The sequence below is a fragment of the Dromiciops gliroides genome, chromosome 1 (genome assembly GCF_019393635.1).
Source record: "Dromiciops gliroides isolate mDroGli1 chromosome 1, mDroGli1.pri, whole genome shotgun sequence".
Classification (NCBI taxonomy): domain Eukaryota; kingdom Metazoa; phylum Chordata; class Mammalia; order Microbiotheria; family Microbiotheriidae; genus Dromiciops; species Dromiciops gliroides.
In genome coordinates, this window is record NC_057861.1 from 49,615,129 (window position 1) to 49,636,980 (window position 21,852).

General features: G+C 47.9%; 1 protein-coding gene across 2 annotated transcripts in view; it reads left to right on the plus strand.

Moving 5' to 3' along the window:
* CELF5 (CUGBP Elav-like family member 5) overlaps window positions 1–21,646 on the plus strand; it is an 80,593-nt gene extending 58,947 nt beyond the window's left edge. For both annotated transcript variants that reach the window (XM_043962455.1, XM_043962463.1), the window contains 10 exons: window positions 3,357–3,485; window positions 3,895–3,974; window positions 6,885–7,031; window positions 8,182–8,326; window positions 8,708–8,854; window positions 9,481–9,543; window positions 9,623–9,709; window positions 10,429–10,572; window positions 18,427–18,571; window positions 19,491–21,646. In XM_043962455.1, coding sequence (XP_043818390.1) covers window positions 3,357–3,485; window positions 3,895–3,974; window positions 6,885–7,031; window positions 8,182–8,326; window positions 8,708–8,854; window positions 9,481–9,543; window positions 9,623–9,709; window positions 10,429–10,572; window positions 18,427–18,554 — 1,070 coding nt within the window. In that variant the 3' untranslated portion in view covers window positions 18,555–18,571; window positions 19,491–21,646. The remainder of the gene's footprint in view (window positions 1–3,356; window positions 3,486–3,894; window positions 3,975–6,884; window positions 7,032–8,181; window positions 8,327–8,707; window positions 8,855–9,480; window positions 9,544–9,622; window positions 9,710–10,428; window positions 10,573–18,426; window positions 18,572–19,490) is intronic.
* Window positions 21,647–21,852: the final 206 nt, after the last annotated feature.

Here is a 21,852-nt window from a genome sequence, read left to right on the forward strand (position 1 = left end):
AGCTAGGAAGCCCCCCCCTGCCTCTGGCTGCCTCCTGGTCTGCTTGGAGGGAGGGTGGATGGGAGCCAGGCTCCCCAAGTGGCCCTTGGGCCTTTGCCTCCCTCCTTCCATCTTTTCTTTCTTGTCTCTCCCTCCCACGGTTCAGACCTTCACCCTCTAATATTCTCTGTCATGGCTCCATCAGACAAGATGCTCTTCTCTCCTCGATGCCCTCCGCTTCATCCCCCCACCCCCCAACCAACCAACCCCACCAATGACTGACAAGAATAGGTTTCCATGGCAATGCAACTCAACATTGAGGGAGGAGAAGATAAAATGTTCCTGATTGCTGGACAGCGCAGGAAATTGCCAGGCCAAGGAGGGAAAAAACTGGGGGTTTTGGGGGGGAGGAGGGGAGGAGATGGTCAGGTGACTTTGAGAACCAATAGGAGACGGCACCTATGTCCACTACCTCCCCTGGGTTTAGACCCGCTGCCTTCCTTCTGCTTTGGCAACAAACAGGCCAACCTGTTGACTTCATAGTGAAAAGCTGGTTTAGGTGTGGTAGAGCAGGCAGAGAAGGATGCCTGGACAGAGAATGGGAATGTGGGGATGTGCCCTCCCCAGGCCTCCTAGAGCTGAGGCTCCTGGGAGGTGCGCTCTCCCTGGAGTATACAGAGGAATTCAGGCCTGAGAATCTGGCAGCCGAGATTCTAGTCCTGGCTCACTTTGATGTGGGGCAAGTCCCTTCCTTTCTCCGATCCTTTCTCTCTCTCTGTAAAATAAAAGTTGGATTAAATGGTCTCTAAGCTACCCCTTAGCTTTGACATTCTCTGTTTTAAGGACCCTCCTAGCCCTGACATTCCCTGTCCTGAGGACAGTCCCAGCTTTGACAGTCTGTGTTCTAAGATCCCTCCCAGCTCTGACATCTTGGGTTCTAAGGGCCCTCCCAGCTCTGACATCCTGTGTTCTAAGGGCCCTCCCAGCTCTGACATCTTGGGTTCTAAGGGCCCTCCCAGCTTTGACATCTTGGGTTCTAAGGGCCCTCCCAGCTCTGACATCCTGTGTTCTAAGGGCCCTCCCAGCTCTGACATTCTGTGTTCAAAGAACCCTTCCAAATCTGACATTCTCTGGGATATTTTCTAAGACCCTCTCTGGGCCCAATAGCCTGTGTTCTAAATTCTAAGCTCTCTTCCTCTGTTGATGTTCTACACTTCCATGATTCTGTGATGGATAGAACCCCAGAGATGCAGAGGCAAGAAAAGAGGGGGAGGTATGGCTAAACAAGCAATTTAATTGAAAAGGCTATGAGGGTTTTAATGGACCCTCACAGGGAATTAGCAGTGTGACATCGAGGTCAAAAAAAGCAAATCTCTACCTTAAAAGAGGCAGCGTGTCTGGGAATAAGGAAGTGCGGTCTCCTTCTACCCTCCCCTGACCAAGCCTTATTTGGAATATTTTGTGCAATTCTGGGTACTGTATTTTGGGAAGGAGGCTGATAAGCTGGAGAGGGAATAGAGGAAGACAACCAAGATGCTGAAGGACCTTGAGATCACTCCGTGTGAGGATCAGGAAAGAGGAATATTTAGCCCAAAGAAGGGAGGGAGGGAAGAGATTTATATAGTGCCTATGACATGCCAGGCACCAGGCTAAGTGCTTTACAGATATTAACCCATTGGATCCTCACAACAACCTTGTGAAGTAGGTGTTGGTTCTATCCTCACTTTAACGTTGAAGAAATTGAGGCAGACAGAAGTTAAGTGACTTGACCAGGGTCACATAGCTCGGAAGGCCAGCCCTGAGTCCAGGTTTTCCTGACTCTAGGCCCAGCAATCCACTCATTGCACCATTAGCTTCTGCCTAGAAGGCAAGTATTGATATTCTTCAGGTTATTTGGAGAGACCCTGGAAGGCAGAACCAGAAACTGTGGGTGGAAGTTGAGAGGATGCCAGTTGACACTAAATTTCCTGAGGATGAGAAGGGTCCCCAAATGGAGCGAGTGGTCCCAGGAAGTAGCAGAAACCCTTTGTGTTGGAGGGTCCTCAAGCAAAGGCTGGTGGACCACTCTCCAAGAATGTCATGGGAGGGAGGGGGCAGTTAGGTAGCTCAGTGGATAAAACACCGGCCCTGGATTCAGGAGGACCTGAGTTCAAATCCAGCCTCAGACATTTGACACTTACTAGCTATGTGACCCTGGGCAAATCACTTAACCTTCATTGCCCTGCAAAAAAAAAAAAAAAAAAAGAATGTAAGAATGTCATCGATGGGGGGTTCTTGTCCCTGTATAGGTTGTCCCAAATGGCCTTGAGTCTCCTTCCAACACTGAGGTGCTGTGATCTCGAGATAGAGACCCAGGAGGAGAGAAATCCAGAGATGTGAAGAGCCACTTAGGGAAGATGTCCTACAAGGAAGGGGGGAGGGTGTCATAGGCCACCTTGCTGGGCCCACACCTGCCAACCCAGACCCTAGATGAAGTCTTCTAGGGTGCAAATATTAGCCTCCCTAGTAGAGAGGGATCAGAGTTGTTTGGCTTGGTCCCAGAGGACAGAAGCAGGAAGCAATGGAGGGGATTTCTAGGGAGGGAGATTTTAGCTTCATATAAAGAAGAATGTTCTATGAGATGCAGTGGGGAAAGCACTGGATTTGGAATTCCAATTGGGTTGAAATCTCATCTCTGCTCCAATGCTCCTGGTGTGGCCTTGGGCAAATCAATTCACTTTTGTGGGCCTCAGTGTCCTCACTTGTAGAAGGAGGAAGCTGAACTAAAAATCTTTAAGATTCCTTCTGTGTTGGGGCAGCTAGGTGACATGGTGGATAAAGCACCGGCCTTGGATTCAGGAGGACCTGAGTTCAGATCCAACCTTGGACACTTGACACTTACTAGCTGTGTAACCCTGGGCAAGTCATTTAACCCTCATTGCCCTGCCCCCCCCAAAAAAGATTCCTTCTGTGAACAATTAGGGATCTCCTACAGTAAAATGGGCTGAGCAGGATGGAGTGAACTCCCCATCATTGGAAGTACCTAAAGAGAGCCTGGAAGAACCCCAGTCAGGAAGGCTAATGCAGATGGAAAGCCTGGACAGGGTGACCTCTAAGAAAGCCAGCTCTGGGGTGCAGGATTCTCTGACATTTCTGCCCTTCTGAGAAAGAATCAGAAGCCTGCCCCTTACTGCCCCCGTGTCCCTGAGTCTGTGCCCCCACTGTCCTTCCCTGCCCCTCTCCCCAGCGGCCATCCCCTCCTCCCCGGGGGTCTAACAGAGGGTGATTCCAGCCCAGGCAGGATCCCCACTGGGGGCATCCCCTGCTCTAAGGCTTTCCCGCCTGGTGCTGGGGTCCCTGGTTCTGTTGAGGCTGATGTCTCCATCTCCCCACCGCAGGGGACCGGAAGCTCTTCGTGGGCATGCTGAACAAGCAGCAGTCCGAAGAGGATGTCCTTCGGCTTTTCCAGCCCTTCGGGGTGATCGACGAGTGCACAGTGCTCCGGGGCCCCGATGGGAATAGTAAAGGTGCTACCTGTGCCCTAGAGGGGAGGGAGGGAGGGAGGGAGCCTCTTGTGGTCCTCCAGGGCATGCGGCTCTGCTGCTCGCCTGTCGGTCTGCCTGTCTGTCTGCCTGTCTGTCCAACTGTGCCCGGCTCTCCTCCATCTGATCGTTATCTACTGGTCTGTCAACATGGGGCTGCCTCAGTCTGCCTGGCTGACTGTATGTGACTGTCCGACGGCCGCTGTCTCTGCAGGGCTGCCATTTGACTGATCGCCTCACCATCCAGTTGTGCCTGTCTGTCGATGCCTGTCTGTGTGATGTGGGAAGCTGGTCCTCTCCCTCCCACTCGTCACTAAGGCTTGAGAAGGGAAGGGGGGAAGAAGGGAAGTCTGTCTCACCTTCCTATCTGTCCTTCCCTCTCCACCCCACACAGGCTGTGCCTTTGTGAAGTTCTCGTCGCATACGGAAGCCCAGGCTGCCATCCATGCCCTCCATGGCAGTCAGACGATGCCAGTGAGTATGAGATGCCAGAGGTTTCCTCCTTCCCCCCGGGGGATAGAAGGAGGGGAAGGGGGACGCCAGGGCTGCATGTTGCCCAGTCCTTCCCGGTTCCCCCAGCCGGGGCACATCCCAGAATCAGAAGATCCGAACTTTAATCCTGGCATTGCTGCTGACCCACTAGACGACCTTCACAAAGCTCCTTCTCTCTGAACCTTCATTCGCCTTTAGAAGCCACTGGCTCAATGGTATCCAAGGCTTCTTCCAGATCCAGCGGTCTCTGTACAAGACCAGTCAGTTGACAAACATTTGACAGCCACAATGGGAGAGAACGGGGTTCAGTCCCAAGCCCTGCCCTCAGAGAGCTCACAGGCCAGCAGAGGAATAAGACAGGGATAATCAGGATATACAGTAGGATGGGACAAAGACCACACGAAAGAGACAGGCGTAGTACTTGGAGAAGGAGGAGGTTATTTCCAAGCTAGGGCATCAGGGAAGGCTTCCTGGAGGAGAAGATAGTTGAATTGGGCTTTGAAAGATGGGTAGATGTTTGAGAAGTGACAAGTAGGGCAAAACAGAGGGAGCAAGATGAGCCAAGATCTACAGGTAGGAGGGACAGCTAGGTGGAAGAGTGGATAAAGCACCGGCCCTGGATTCAGGAGGACCTGAGTTCAAATCCAACCTCAGACACTTGACACTTACTAGCTGTGTGACCCTGGGCAAGTCACTTAACCCTCATTGCCCTGCTAAAAAAAAAAGAAGATCTACAGTTAGAAAAGAGTATAGGAAGGCCAATTGCAGGTCCAAAAAAAGAATAAGTTTCTGACCATCCATGTTGTCCCACAGTGGGCTGGGAATGGGTGGCATCAGGCAAGGTCTGTTACTGGAGTTAAACAGGGGCTAGATGCTCTGGTCTGACCACATCTGGAAACACATTTTAAGACAGTTACTGATAAAAATGGAGACTAGTCGTGGGGAAGGGCCTAGAATCCATGATATAGAAGCTTAGCCTGGAGAAGAAAAGACTCATTGGGGGCTAACATTACTTTCTTCAAGTATTTCAAGGGCTAACTTGCAGAAGAGAAGGTAGATTTTCTTTTTGGCTCCAAAGGGAAGAACTAGGAATAATGAGTGAAAGTTGTAGAGATGCAAATTTAGGTTTTGATGTAGGGAAAAACTTCTAAAAGTTTAGAGTGATACACAAGTAGAATGTGCTGCCTAGGAGGTAGAGGGTTCCTTCTAATTCTCCTTTCCCTCCTCCTCCTCTCCCTCCTCTAAATAAAAGCTAAATGGCCTCTTGTTTGATATGTTTCATTGGAGGGTTATTTTTCAGGTACAGATTGGATTAGATGGTCAATTCATCTTTGAGATTCTGTGGCTCCCACTTAGGGATGTGGTATGCTTATAAATGTTTAACAACCAGCTTCCCCCCAAAAAAACTCCAATCCCCCCAAAAACAACTAATATATGCACAACACATTTTAAAGTTTAATCTATATTATTAACATTTTCTTCATCACTTTCTTAAGCCCAAACAAGCAACAAAACCATAAATCAAGTCCTGATTTGTAGCTTTTGCTGGTGCTCACACTGAAAATACAATCAGGGGCAGCTAGGTGGTGCAGTGGATAGAGCACCGGCTCTGGATTCAGGAAGACCTGAGTTCAAATTTGACCTCAGACACTTAACAATTACTAGCTGTGTGACCCTGGGCAAGTCACTTAACCCCAACTGCCTCACCAAAAAAAGAAAAAAGAAAATACAATCTGCTCTCCCAGGCTGGTTGGAACTGGATCCAGCACACCCATAGAGGGTATTCTGAGTAGAGGGTATTCCTCCACAGAGAGTGAGTGTGGGGCAGCTAGGTGGCGCAGTGGATAGAGCACCAACCCTGGAGTCAGGAGGACCTGAGTTCAAATCCAGCCTCAGACACTTAACACTTACTAGCTGTGTGACCCTGGGCAAGTCACTTAACCCCAATTGCCTCACTAAAAAAAAAAAAGAGAGAGAGAGAGTGAGTGTGTGTGGACTAGCTAGACTCTGAGGCCCCACCCAACTATGAGAGGCTACTTAAGACAGGGAAACCAGGAGAAGGACCTGGTGTGGGGCAACAGTGAGTGTGAATTGAAGGCAGACATCCATTCAAAAGCTGTAAATGGGCAATAACAGAGCTTGTTTGGGGCAATGTTTGACGATTATGGGGTGTTGGTGATTCTCCTGCCATGGATGCCTCTGAGATGTGCTTATTTCAGGTTCCTCCTCATCAGGGCCCAAGGTCAGGATACCTGGGAATGTGGTTGAGTGGGTTTTTTGGGGGCGCGTGGGGAGGTTGTAACTAGGGAGTATGAGTAACACAAGGAAGGAAGCAGCCTAGCATAGTCAGAAAACTTGGGGTCTGCTCCCAGTTCTCTACCTCACTGTGTGACCATGGACAAGTCCTTTCCCTTAAATCTAAGCCTCAGTTTCCCCCTCTATAAAACAGGATCAGACCAGATGTCTCTAAAGCCCTTTCTGCCATGGGTTGTGTCCCCCTCCCTTCCTCCTATCTGGTATTCCCCTGTTGGGGAAGATGTGCGTTAACTGCCTGCATGACTCTCTATCACGTTATTGTCCATCGGTCTTGTGGTCATGTCAGTCGCCTGCCATTTCCATAGCCATATTTCAGTCAGTCTATGTGGGAGTTGTTTTGTTGGCCTGGGGCCACCCCTGAACCTTGGGCATTGGTAGGTCAGGTTGCTGACTTGGCCCTCAATGGATGCAGGATGCTGTGTGTGCGTGTGTGTGTATGTATGTATGTGTGTGCATGTTTACGTGTCATTTTCATGGGCTGGCCACGTTGGGGAGTGGGAGACAGGGGCAGGCCTTGCCTGGGCCCTGGCTTCTCTTGCTGCCCCTCTCTCTCCCTGGCCCTTGCCCCTTGCCCAGGGTGCCTCCTCCAGCCTGGTGGTGAAGTTCGCGGACACAGACAAGGAGCGGACCCTTCGGAGAATGCAGCAGATGGTAGGCCAGCTGGGCATCTTCACGCCATCCCTTACACTGCCCTTCAGCCCCTACAGTGCCTATGCTCAGGCTGTGAGTACCCCTATCCCCATCTCTCAGCACTAGTGTCTGTCTTCCTGCATCTTCATCTCTCTTCTTCTCCCTTCTCTTCCTCCTCAGCTCTACCCGGACCCTCCTGGCCTCAGCTTTGTCTGTCTCTATCTCCCATTCTTCCCATCTCTGCCACCATCTATCTATTGCTCTGGGCCCTTCTTTTTTCCCTCGGCCCTGATTTCTTCCCTCCCACTTGTGTTTCTGTTTATCCATTTGTCTGACTCAGCTCCTCTCTACTTATGTCTCTCTCCTTTCTTCTGTCTCTATTTCCCTATCTGTTTCTCCGTGTTGGCGCATCTATCCGCCTGTCTCTCACTAGGTCCCTCTGTTTCTGATTCTTTCTCTTTCCTATGGTCTATTTATGTCTTTCTGTCTCTTTTTGTTTTCATGCTTACCTGCTCTGGGAGGGGGGGAATGGGAGGAAAAGGAAAAGACGAAAGTAGAGATAGTGGGGGGGACAGGGGAGTTGGAATCCCTCTCCACCACACTGAGCCCTGGCCCCATGACAATATGCGCATTGTGGGGTAAGCCCTCCTCATGGGATGCTCCCCCACCTCCATCCTGATGCCTCATCCTGAGGTCTGCCCTGGAAGCAGGTTGGAAGACACAGGTGGGATAGACCAGGAGGCTACTGGGTTTAGGGTTAGTGCCCAGGGCTAATGAAGTAGAGGGTCAACCTTAGCCTGACCCCAACCCACTCCCTACCCAACAAGAATAGGCACGGCTCAGTGGGGTTCGTAGGGGAGGTGCCTCTGGAGGAGGGGGCTAAGAGAAGACCTCGGACCAGCTGCTGGGTGGATGGAGGATGAGTGCGGGTTGTGTAGTTCTGGATCGCTCAGCCCTACCAGACCCACTCTCAGTGGAGTCTGATGCCCTCTTGTGGTCAGAGAGAGCAGCAGCTGGATTGGGGACCAGGGTTGGACCCACCCACACATTTCAAAGTACAATCCCCATCCCCTTGAGAATCCCTGGTCCTGTACTCCTTGGTCCCACGGGAAAGGGATGGGGGGAAGAGGAGGGGGAGGGGGGAAGAGGAGCAAGAGGAGGAGGGGGAGGAAGAGGAGGAAGAATAAAAGAGGCAGGAGATTTTTCGGCCACTGTCACATCATCTTGTCCTGTCTGGCCCCAGCTTATGCAGCAGCAAACCACAGTGCTGTCCACCTCCCATGGCAGCTACCTGAGCCCAGGTGTGGCCTTCTCCCCCTGCCACATCCAGCAGATTGGCGCTGTCAGCCTCAATGGGATTCCTGCTACACCCATTGCCCCAGCATCTGGTGAGTGACTGGCATAGGCCCCCAGGTGGCCAGAGTCCAGGAAGTTTGTGATGACTGGGGGTCGTAGAGCCAAGAAATCTCATTTCTCCTACTCACTAGCTGTTTGGTCTAAGCCCCTTCCCATCTCTGGACCTCAGTTTTCCCCTCTACAAAATGGGGGAAGAGTTGACTAGATGAAATCTCAAGGCCCTTCTGGTTCTGAAAGACGATATCCTAGGGTGACCCTCTTTCAGGACAGGAGCCTGAGTGAGCACAATATACCAGGACGGATGCCCAGCCCAGGAATTTCCAAGTGGGAGGGCCCAGAGGACTGGGGGATGAGCAGGTGGGTCTTCCACATTCCTGATGACTGAAGACCTTGGCTTTCTCCCTCTCTTCTAGGGCTTCACTCTCCACCACTCCTAGGCACAGCAGCTGTGCCAGGCCTTGTCACCCCCATCACCAACGGCTTCGCAGGTGTGGTGCCTTTCCCTGGTGGGCATCCAGCCTTAGAGACTGTATATGCCAATGGCCTTGTGCCCTACCCAGGTAACATGGGGGTGGGTTGAAGGGTCTCTGCTGAGGAATTTCAAATGCCCCAGCTGCCCTGGCCTGGGAGCCCTCTAAATGGAGCCTGGGGATAGAATGGAGAATAGCAAGGGTGGAGAGAGGTGGACAAGAAATGGGGATGGGCATGGGAAACAAGAAGAAGAGCCTCTCTAGGTGGCATTTCTTGCATCTGCTGGGCTTTTGTTTTGTCCCCTTTAAAAAGAGAAGTTGGGGGGGAAGCTAAGTGGGGCAGTGGATAAAGCACCAGCCCTGGATTCAGGAGGACCTGAGTTCAAATCCAGTCTCAGACACTTAACACCAACTAGCTGTGTGACCCTGGGCAAGTCACTTAACCCTCATTCCCCCCCCCCAAAAAAAAGGAGTTGATATTCATTGATCTCCAAGGTCCCTTTAATATGTTTCTATAACCCCAAGACTTCTGCCATGCCCTGGGTTCAGTTTCCCTCCAGAATCATCCAACCCGGTTCTTCATTTCTCATCCAGCTCCCAGTCCACAGAATGCCAAGTGATGGTGGGGGTGAGGGTGGGGATGGGAAGGGGGCACAGAATAGTGAGGGCGCCTCCCCTTCTTCAATATCATCCTCAACCCTTGGTTTCTTCTCCAGCTCAGAGTCCCTCAATGGCTGAGACCCTCCACCCAGCTTTCTCAGGAGTCCAGCAGTACACAGGTGGGCACACCTCCCTCTTGCCCCACAAGTTCTTGCCTAGTTTCATTCCACACCTCACCCTGTGTCTCCCTCCCCCCAGCAATGTATCCAACTGCGGCCATCACACCCATTGCCCACAGCGTCCCACAGCCTCCGCCCATCATTCAGCAGCAACAGCAACGAGAAGGTGAGGTTATCCTAGGCCCTCCCTGTTCCTGCCCGCATGAAGGTGCTAGTTTACGTCCTCATCCCATCCTGAGGACCCAAGACAAGTTCCTTCCTTCTAATGAGGCTCAGTTTCCTCCCCTGTAAAATCAGGTTAATAATCCCTGAAGATAAAATGAGACTAGAGATTCAATTCATTGAGCCTGTAAAAAGCCACCCCTTTCCCTATGCCCAAGCCCCAAGCTCCCTTGTGCTCAGTCACTGGCTATCTATAGAGGTTTTGCATGGCAGAAGAGTATAGTGAGGATAACAGCCTGGGTTTTGCTGTTGGCTTCTATTTTTGGTGGGCCTCAGCCTCTTCTCTCAAATGGAGATAACCCCTGCTCCATCTCCTTCCTTGGGTTTTGGTGAGGAGGGAGAATGGATGAGAAACCCTAAAGCATTCCTAACTTAAAGGTGGCAGGAGTTGGGATTTGTTATTCACATGCAAGGTACTTTGCTCTTTAGCAATTGAGTTACTTTGAGGCATTTTTACCTCAGTCTCTAGCAAAACCTAAAATCTGCACTTCAGGATTTTCTAGGGGCTTGGCTCGCCCAGACAGCAGCTCCTTCCTGAAGATTGCTTGGTCTTGTGCCTTGAGTGGATACACTACCCTCTACATAACCCGGTGCTCAGGATCCTAGTGGGGTCCCATCTCCTCTCCTTGGGGGCTTTATGTCTTTCTCTCCCCCTACCTGCAGGTCCCGAAGGCTGTAACCTGTTTATCTACCACCTCCCCCAGGAGTTTGGAGACAGCGAGCTGATGCAAATGTTCCTGCCCTTTGGCAACATCATCTCTTCCAAGGTGTTCATGGACAGAGCCACTAACCAGAGCAAGTGCTTCGGTAAGCGCCAGTCCCTCCACTCCATCAATAGCCCATCACACAGACCCTGGAACCCTGGGCCAGGAAAAAGTCTTAGCACCTGGCCATGATACTGGAGGGAGACCAAGTCCAGTTCCGTCATGCCTCTCACCACTATCCCTTCAGCCATCAGCCAATGATCATGGTACCTCTTGTTCTAGGCAAAGCCCTGGAATCATTACTGAGGAAAACTGGGACTCGGTTCTTAAAGAGTTCATTAGGTGAATGCTGAAGGTGATTGGGCATTTGATGTAAATGCCCAACGTGGAACAAGGTGTTATGAGAGCTTAGGAGAGATCATATACAGCTGGGAAGCCAAGGAAAGGGTTGGCCGATCAAGGAAGGCTTCATGTAGGAGGTGGTACCTGAGCGGAGCCTGGAAGTGAGGAGGGAGACCATGCCAGGCATGGAGGGGCAGAGGTCCAGGGACCAGAAACTAGACTTTGAGAAGCAGCTAATAGGCCAGCATGGCTGCAGAACATGAGAGTACATGTGGGTGAATAAGATGAAATCAGTCTAGAGCTATGAATGGGAACCAAACTGTGGAGGGCTTTCTTCAAGGCCAGGCAGAGGGATTTACATCTTACCTTAGCTGACAGGGAATCTCTGAAGGTGTTTAAGCTGGGCAAGAACATGATCAGACCCATGGCCCATATTCTCCTGTAAATCTTCCACAGGCATGCTGGGAAACCTTTCCTGAACCCTCCCACCACCAAATGAACCCTAGGGGAACACACGAGTCATCTGGTCATCACTTGTTCTAACTCCCTAACTTCATAACCCCAGCCCACCTTTTCTAGCAATGCACGTCTAGTGAAATTTTTTATGTTGCTTCTCCCGGACAATGTGGTAACCTACTCATGCCTAACAGGTCCACGGCCATTTGGGTGACACATGACTTGATTCTTCAAAAATGTAATATCGAATGATTCTCAAGTCATACGAATTGATCTGTATACAAAGATACATACATAATGTACATATATATGTGTGTATCCTATATATACATATATATGTATGTGTATGTGTGTGTGTCTTATTGTGGTAATGGGGGGTGTATATGAAATTGTGCAGACTAATAAACCCAAATTTCTCCTTGAAATAAGTGACACATTCACACGATTCATATATGTGTGTATATAAATATCCATCTTTTTATTAACTGTCTTTTTCCAGGCATGGAATACATACACATATATGTACATGCATGTATGTATATAGTCACACACATGCCCATACTCCATATGTATGATATATGCATACAATATATAGTCTTCGATGGTCTATGTCTATAAATACTGTGTGTACATATAATACACACATACATACATACACATACATACATACATACATATTTTATTGGCCAGCTTTTTTTTCAGTTGCATTACAGGTTTAGTCTTAGCTTTGGAAAGTAACTTCAAAATAACTTTGAGGTCATCTTGTCCATCCCCTATCATTGACGAAGTGCAGAGAGGAAAGATGATTTGCCCAAATTCACCCAAATTAGTAAGCAACAGAATCAGAATTTGAACCCTGAATCCAAATCCTGCACTTTTTCTTCTGTCTCACGTTACCTTTAAGCAATATTGTCTATAAATTTTTCCCCAGGGATTTACTATCCGTACCTCAATAATTGATCCCTTGGCGTCTTTTAAAATTATATCACCTTGGGGCAGCTAGGTGGCATAGTGGATAGAGCGCTGGCCCTGGAGCCAGGAGGACCTGAGTTCAAACCTGACCTCAGACACTTGACACTTACTAGCTGTGAGACCCTGGGCAAGTCACTTGACCCCAATTGCCTCACAAAAAACCCCCAAACAAACAAAAATTATATCACCTTCAGAAAGGAAAGAAACAATGATTTATTAAGTACTTACTATGTATCGATCACTGGGGATAGAATGGAGAATAGCAAGGGTGGAGAGAGGTGGACAAGTACTTACTATGTATCGATCACTGTACTTACTATGTATCGATCACTGTACTAAGTGCTATACAAACATTATTTAATTTATTCTCACAAAAACCCTGGGAGGTAGGTGCTATTATTCCCATTTTGCAAATGAAGAAACTGAGGCAGACAGAGCTCAAGTGACCTGCCCAAGATAATACAGCTAATATGTATCTGAGGCCAGAGTTGGACTCAGGTCTTTCTGATTCCAGGCTGAGTGTTCTATTCACTGCACCACCTAGCTAGGGATCTTCAGCAAAGATTTACACATATAGTTCTTTTTTTTTTTTTTTTTTAGTGAGGTAATTGGGGTTAAGTGACTTGTCCAGAGTCACACAGCTAGTAAGTGGTAAGTGTCTGAGGCTGGATTTGAACTCAGGTCCTCCTGACTCCAGGGCCGGTGCTCTATCCACTGTGCCACCTAGCTGCCCCCATATAGTTGTTCTAAACCAGCTAGTCTTCCCATTTTTGTTCTCTTTCCTGCTTTTTCTACTTTATTGCGTAACACAGTGATGTGAGTCAAAATCCCATTATCACTAATGGAGAGAAGTTATGCTAATCTTCACAGACCTTTTCCATCTTTTTGTTAGTTTACTGTAATTCCAGGTTTATCTTTAAATGTCTCAGGATGAGCTGGTTTAATCGAGTCTATCACAAAGCTGTCTGTAATTTTCCTTTCTCCATACCTGTACACATATTGGTACCTGTCTTAGAAAATCATTTCAGACTTAAAGCTAAAAAAGGTTCTTAGAGGCCATCACATCCAACTTCCTCAATTTGACAGAGATCTGAGAGAATGGAAGTGACTTGCCCAGGGTAACACAGCTAGTTAGTCTTAGAGGTGGCATTTGAACTCAGGTCTTCCTGGCTCTCTATGATGCCAATCTGTCTCTTCCACCATTCTCCTCTGAAAGACCCTATTCTAAATGCCTGTTGTTATTGGCTGCCATTTATCTCTACTTGGTAAGGAAATCGAGTGTTCTAGACTTTAGGGGTCATCTTACTGTGGCAACTGATTTACATCTGTTAGTATCCTTGGGAAATATAATAGTTATCAATACCTCTCCTTTTATATAGTTCTCATTTTTCTCTAGATTTGGAGGCTATCTGTGAAGTGAAGATAACTGATTGAATGATCAAGAGAATATAGAGAGAAAAGAAAGACCAGGGTGGAGTCTTATTTCTCACTCATGCTTCGTGGGTAGGAAATGGATGCCGATACTTTCTAACTTTGCTGCAGTTTTTGGTGCTGTTGATACCATCTTCCCTTGCCAGGGCGTGGCTATTTCTTGCCTCTCCTCTTTCTCAGTCTCCTTTACTGAATTATTATCCTGCTTACCAAGTATGAGTGTCTGGCAAGCTTTAGACCTTAGCCTACTTCTCTCTTTCCCTACTTTTTCCTTTGGTGAGCTCATCAACTTCCATTAATTCAATGATCATTTTACTTAGATAACTCCCTAATCAATACATCCAGCCCTGATCTGTCCCCTGAAGTCCAGTTCAGTGATATCAACAACCGATATACTGGTTGTCCCATTGACATCTCAAACTTGCATCTGAAACAGAACTCATTCTCTTCCCCCCTGAACCTACTACTCCCCATTTTCCCCATTTCTTCTCTTCTTTGAGTACCCAGGTTTATAACGTTGATGACATAAGTTTACAACACTGGAAAGGACCTTAGAAGCCATCTCAACCAAGTCCTTCACCTTGCAGATGAGTAAACTAAGACCCAGAGAGGAGAATTGACTTGCCCAAAGTCACCTAGATAAGAAGCATCAGAGGTGGTATTTGAACCCTGGTCATTGGATCACAGATCCAGTACTTTCCCTCAACACTCATATTCTATAAGTGGCCAAGTCCTTTGAAGTCTATCTCTCCAGTATCTCCTCCATCCATTTCCTTCTCTTAACTCATGCATCCCCCACCCCAGTTTGAGCCCTTCTTGCCTCTGGCCTGGATTATTATGAAAGTCTCCTAACTGGTCTCTCCCTGCTTTCCATTTCTCTCTTCTCTTCAATTCAGCCTCCACACCAGCTGCCAAATTGCCTTTCCTAAAATATCATGCTGACCAAGGAACTCCCCTCCCCCTCCCTCAGAAATTTCCAGTGGCTTCCTATTTCCTTCAGGATAAAATACAAACTCCTCAGCCTGGCACCGAAAGCTCTCCACAATATGGCCACCGCTTTCTGGTCCAATATTATTTCCTATCACTCCCCTTGCATTCTCCACTGCAGTGATTGGCCTGCTAGCTATGTCCTGTATACAACAGTCCTCCATCTTTTACCTCAATTCCAGTGCATGAGTGGTCTCTTTCATGTCTGGAATGTATCTGTTCTTCACCTCCTCTTCTCCCTCCTTCCCCTCCTCCTCTAATTTCAAAACCTTTGGGGCCATTGTCACCTTCAGCAAGAAGCTTTTCCGAATTCCCCCAGTCATTAGCACCTTTCCCCCTTTGAGATGACTAGCTTTGCATATAAATTTGCCTTTACTTGAGGATATGCTGTATCCCCCAATAGTGTGTAAGCTCCTTGAGCTCAGGGACTGGTTCATTTTTGTCTGTACTTCCTGGGGACATGCGGTAGGGGCTTAGGAGATGCGGTAAGGGCAAAGGATCCCGAAGACAGCTATGAAGGGAGCCAGGAGAACAGAGTTTCATGCAAGTAAAGAGAAGAACAGATCCAGGAGGAGAGGGTTATTAACAGAATCAGAGGCTTAAGAAGGGTTGGGGAGGATGGCTGGGGAAAGGCCCTCAGATTGAACAGTGACGAGATCACTGGTACCCTGGAGATAACAGTTCCAGTTGAGCAGTAGGGGTTGGAAGGTCGAATGTAAGGAGCAAGAAAGAGGTGAAGAAGCAGCAGTAAGTGTAGTCTCTCTAGGAGTTTAATAGTGAAATAACAATAACTGGCATTTACATAGCACTTTAAGGTTTGTAAAACCCTTTACAAACATCTAATTTTATCCTCAAAATAACCTTGGGAGGTTAAGTGCTGATATCATCCCCATTTTGCAGATGTAGAAATTGAGGCTGGAAAAGGTGAAGTGCCTTGCCCCAGGGTCATACAGCTAGTTGTGTCTGAGGCTGGATCTGAACCTAGCACTTCCTGCCTCTTAGAGGTCCAGCACTCTAACCACTGTACCACCAAGCTGCCTAAAGGAAAGAGAGAAAAAATATAACTTGAGAAAATGCCAGAGTGAAAATAGGGGGCTTTAAAGGATGGGGAGGCTTGAACATTTGTTTCAGTAGCAGGGAAGGAGTCTGTGGATAAGGGGAGATTGAAGATAAGAGATAGGAAACATCTGAATTAGCAAACTCAGAGGGAACGATCCAGCATCTATGAAAGGTCAGCCTTAGTGAGAAGCGTCATCTCTTTGTGAGAGACTGGAGCTAAGGAGAGAATGGGGAATGATGCAGAGGTATGACACAGGGGAGCAGAGCTCATGGGAGCCAACCTTTATTTTTTTTTTTTTTGGTAAAAGAAGATGCTAGAGAGGCCAGAAGAGGTGGCAGAGGGACAGGGCCTGAGAACTGAAAAGGCTCGGAATAGCCACGGTAGAAAGTGTCATCACTCAGAGAAGAATAAAAGGATTTTGGGACAGCAGTGGGCACCCAATTGAGATCATATGATAAAATTTTTCTGTGGTTTCGGTCAGTATGGTTTTAGAAAAAGAAAGCATCCTTTTTGTCTGTACATGAGTAGGAACTAATAAAACTAAGGCCTGAGAGGGGAGCATAAACCAGGGTTGGAATTTGGTAAACTGAGGGGCAACATTCAGACGAGGGGGGAAAGGGATTGTGGGGAGTGGGGCAAGGGGTGTTCAACTAGAATGGGTTAACTAGAAGGTCAAGAAGGAGAAGGAAGGTAACTGAAGCCAGAGCACGGGCTGGGAGAGCAAGGAGGAAAGGATGCTGGACTGGAGGCTAAGGCAAGGACCACCATTGGGGTTAAGACTGAGGAAGAGGGGACATCAGATGAAAGAGGTGCACTGTCTTCTCCTGGCCATACAAGAATTAAGATTTCAGAGGGCAGCTAGCCTCCCCTCTCACTCAGTGCATGAGCCTTCTCTATAACCGACCTCTTCTTGGCAGCCCCAGTGACAAGAGACTCCCTCCAAGGCAGACCTTGCCAAGGTTAATTACTAGGCTCTGCCAATGGCACAGAATAGGTATGAAGAAATCCATTTCTACTCAATTTTGTGAAGTTTTTCTAGATGCTAGGTGGCAGTGGTGGAAAAGCTGGGCTTCACATGGAAATCAAGAGTTGACTGGATGGACAACAGAAATAAAATTCTCAAGGAAGGGGGAGGGAATTGGAAACTCCAAATTTTAAAATGATGATTAGAGGGGCAGCTAGGTGGCACAGTGGATAGAGCACCAGTCCTGGAGTCAGGAGTACCTGAGTTCAAATCCAGCCTCAGACACTTAACACTTACTAGCTGTGTGACCCTGGGCAAGTCACTTAACCCCAATTGCTTCACCAAAAAAAAAAAATTGAAATGGTTATTAACAAAAACAAAAAAACAACATTGGAGGGGCAGCTAGGTGGCGCAGTGGATAAGGCACCAGCCTTGGATTCAGGAGGACCTGAGTTCAAACCCAGCCTCGGACACTTACTAGCTGTGTGACCCTGGGCAAGTCACTTAACCCCTATTGCCCTGAAAGAAGAAAAACAAAAAACAAACAAAAAAAAGTGATGATTAGAATTTTTTACATGTAATTGGGTAGTATTTAATGAAATATATAAAAGTAATTTTTTAAAAAGAGTTAACTGAGAATAGTAGAGGAGCTGGGGCAGGAAATCCGTGATCATCGGAGGGAAAGAGAGGAATTGACTGGTATGTGGCAAACATCATGGCTTTTTTTGGTCTTTGGGGTAAGGCCTGTTGGGGAAACAAGAGACACCAGATTTAGGAATTTTTTCAGAGATTCTGGGATATGACATGCAGGGTTCAAAAGTCAGAGGACTCAGGTTCAAGTTAAATCTCTGCAAAGTCTACAGTGAACTCTACCCTTAGCTTACCTATCACTGACCTTAGGCAAGATATCCAAGAGTAAGAGTTCATAATTTGATAACATTTTTAGTTTACAAATAGCTTTAATCCTACAACTGTCCTGTAAGCTGGATAATATGAAGTATTCTCTCCATAGAGAAACTGAGACCCAGAGAAGGTAATGGTCTTGCCCAACCTTACAGTCAGGGCAGAGCTGGAATGGGAAGATATCTGTTCTATTTGCGAGTCTAGTCTCTCTGCCTGTGGTATCAAATTCAAATAGGGGGGCAGCTAAGTGGCGCAGTGGATAAAGCACCGGCCCTGGATTCAGGAGTACCTGAGTTCAAATCTGGCCTCAGACACTTTGACACTTACTAGCTGTGTGACCCTGGGCAAGTCACTTAACCCCCATTGCCCCACCAAAAATTTAAATAAATAAAATAGGATTGGAGGCCACTAAATGGTGCATAAGGATGTCTGCAGGCCTTGCATCGATTTAGTTCTAGAATGTGATGGTTATCTATGTTTTGTTGTATTTTTTATTCATTTTGTTAAGTATTTCCCAGTTTCATTTTAGTCTGGTTCAGGGCATGCTTGGGAGGTTGTAGGCTACTCACCACCACCAATGGTCTCAGGTTTGACACACCTGCTATCCTCTCACCTCTCTAGGCCTCGTTTCCCTCACATGTGCAAAGAAAGAGTGGTCTTCCATTTCTCATTGTCAGGGAGGGCCAAAACTTCTGGGATCAATCTGTTTAAAGGCTGGATAATGAAGGCAGGCAAGGGCGATTGGTCTCACCAAGCATTACTGCTAAGAGCCATATGGTCAAAGGAAGGGCTCCCCTCTTCTGGATACCCCCCTACCCCTCCTCCTCTGCTCCGGCCTCCAGGTTTTGTGAGCTTTGACAACCCATCCAGTGCCCAGACGGCCATCCAGGCCATGAATGGCTTCCAGATTGGCATGAAGAGATTGAAGGTCCAGTTGAAGAGGCCCAAGGATGCCAGCCACCCTTACTGACAGAACCTGAAGCACAGGTATGAATGCTACCTCCCTTTTCTGGCCACATGGGGTCAATTGTGGTTTCCTTGTTTCAAGCCCAAAAGGCAATGATTAGCCCTGGCCCTGGCCACTATAAAGGCAAGATGGAACAGGTGAGGGACTCCTATAGGTTTTGATTAATTTCAGATGCCCATCTCTGGCAAGGAGGGCTAGGAGGAGGGGGAGGGCTTCAGACCCAGCCTGATGATTATACCCAGCTCCCTACAGTACTCTTAGAACCTTCCTTAAGGTCTCAGAAAAGTTGCTACCAACACTTGGAGCCCTGTCTTAGCTTCAAGTCATACTGCTTTCCCTTGGAAATAGAGGTCCAAGGTTTTTCTTTTTTTTTTTTGGCGGGGCAATTAGGGTTAAGTGACTTGCCCAGGGTCACACAGCTAGTAAGTGTTAAGTGTCTGAGTCAGGATTTGAACTCAGGTCCTCCTGAATCCAGGGCTGGTACTCTATTCACTGTGCCACCTAGCTGCCCCTGAGGTCCAAGGTTTTTGAAAGTGAGCGTTACTAGGGGCAGGGGCTGGTGTCATGGAGGGAAATTCATCTCTTCTTGGTTGGTTGCCTTTTCAGAGACCTGGCTTGGCTGGGATTGGATTGTTAGACTTGGCATAACAACATGGACAGGGTTCACTCATGGTGATACCCATTAGGAATTTCCATCCCCATGGCCCTTGGTGTCCAAGATGCTAACAGGTTTCACTGTGGGCTTCTGGCTGACTCTGTTGTCTTGGAACACTTTGAGAGCCATGAGCCAGGGAAGCCCCAGGGTGGGAAGGAGGCAAGAACAGGGAGTTAAAAGGACATCTTGATTCTGTTCCAGATCTGGGAGCTCTCATAGTTCTCCTGGGGTACTCACCCTCCACTGAGGCTGACACCTCATAACTTACCTTCCTTCTCCATCAGGTGAGGGGCAAATCCAGAGGCCGGTTTGCAGCTTCAGATAGATCCAGGAGATTCCAGTAAATTACAAACTGTTTTTGACACCAGCCCTCCCCTTCCTATCCCCCTGCAACACCCCACCCCCCAAAAAATGTGAAACATTGGAGAGGAACGCAGCTTTGGAAGGCGACGGATAGGAGATCCTTCCCACGGGGGGCTCCAATGATGTCCTGGGGAACAGAACATGGCCCCCTGGGGACCAAGGATTCTCCACCCTGAGAGGACACAGGGAAAGAATGAAGCATTGTGGACCAGAAAGCTCATTGTTGTGTCTCTAGGTCACCATGACAACTCTCAGAACTTTGAAACTCACCCTTTCATATATATATATATACATATATATATACAGTATATATTTTTTTTTAAGTAAATCACAGGACCAAACTTTGCAGAGACTTCTGCCTGTGGGAGAAGGATTATGTCATCTCAACAGGAACTTAATGAGCCCTGAACATTATCAGAGGGAAAAACGGAGGGGTAGCAAGAATCAGGCACCCTCTCACTCTCTCTCTCTGCTCAGTATTAGTTTTGGGCTTTTGGAGAAGCAAGGATGGAAAGTGCTCCAACACTATATACCTCCAGGATCTTGTTACCATGGTGGCAACTGGATGAACCACTGAAGAATCTTTGGATGGCCTTCAGGCCAGCTTGGTTAGGCAAGCTCGAGTCCTTGGAGGGCCAGCAGACCCATGGATTGGAGACTCTGGCTCAATCCCATCCCCATAGGAATCCCCTCGCACCTGGGTTTAGGCACAAAAATTACCTTTGACTCTCCCCCCCCTCCCCGCCCCCCTGCTCATGCCCTTGTCTTCCCCACCATCTTCATAGTCATCACCTTATCCTGTTCAGCCCTTGGGTTCCATCTTTCCTCTGTGGGGTACTGGGAGGGGGAGAATTAGGGGACCATATCCAACCCGCCTCCCAGCCCTCTGGCAGCTGCCTCCTGCCTCTGAATACACCAGCCTGGAAACCAACCCCCACCTCATTTAGGGGATCAAGAATGAAGAGAACTGGGCTCACTGGTGTTCAGTTGGTCGAAACTCTTATTGACCAAGCACACCCTTGGGACGATGTTTTCTCTAAGGATGTTTAGTGGGAAGGGAAACTCTTTTATCACCAATTTGGTCCTTCTTTGAGTTGGTGCCAACAAGAACCAGGCAAAACATTTTCCCAGGGTGACAGTAGGCAGCCCATGTGTATCTATTCAGATATGTCTCTATCTCCATATAGCTTCCCATACTTTAAGCACAGAACCAAGTTCAAAGCTTGGTTAGTCTCATTCCCAAACTAGGGGATGATCCGGCTAAGATACATATGACAATTGGACCACTTGAAAATAGTCCCTTTCATTTCTACCAAAATACCCTAAAAGACAAAAAAAAAAGAAAAGAAAAGGAAAAGACACCAACCAACCATCTTCTGAACTTGTTTCAAGATTCCAGAGTTTGATAATGTACCAAGAACATTCCTATTGGTGTGCGTGTGTCTGTGTGTGTGCGTGTGTGTGCCTGAGTAAGTGTGTAAGCATTCGTAGGTAGCGCATCAGCGGGAGAAAAAGAGCAAAATGAGGGCAGGAGAAGTCACTTCTTCGAGGGGGAAGACAGGGGCTGTTGCCGGGCTTCTCTTGGACCTCAAGGTGCCACATCATGCTCTGCCCTCCTCAAGCCACCTCCTCCATGCTCCTCAGACCCCCCTTCAGAAGAGTGTGGCGGTGTGGCAGTGTGGCTCCCCGGCCACTGGCCTTGTGGCCTGCGCGAGTGAGCGTGCGCGTGAGGCTGCAGGAGTGGGAACCGTGTGTTTCTATAGTCCATGTTTACTGGTTGTAAATACCATTTTTATACCTGACATCTATTATGTACGTGATTTGTACCTTATTTCTGCTACAAGTAATTTCATGAAGTTTGAACTTCTCTAATTTTAAACAAACGAACAAAAAAAGACTTTGGGAAATTTTCGGTTAATTTGATTTGAATTCTGTGTCAAAGATCAAGTTTCTTCTACCAGAGTGAACTATGTGACTGTCAAATGTTACAGGTAAGAACAACCATCGTCTTAATGTCCAAAACTCCTCTCTCTGGTCTAAAGAACCTAAATTTATTTAATAAAAGTTTTACTTGCTAAAGGAGCTGTTCCTACTTTGCCCTCGAGTTTCTTTGGCCTCTTCCCTTCCCTACCTCGGTTAAGGGCAGCATGAGGAGACCCCAGATTCCTGATGGACCTCCCATTCATGATCTCATTTGAATCTTACACCTGTCCCCAGAGGCAGGGCTTGCACCTTTCTTATAGGTAAAGAAGACAGAAGTTACAGGATCAGGGTCCTAGACAT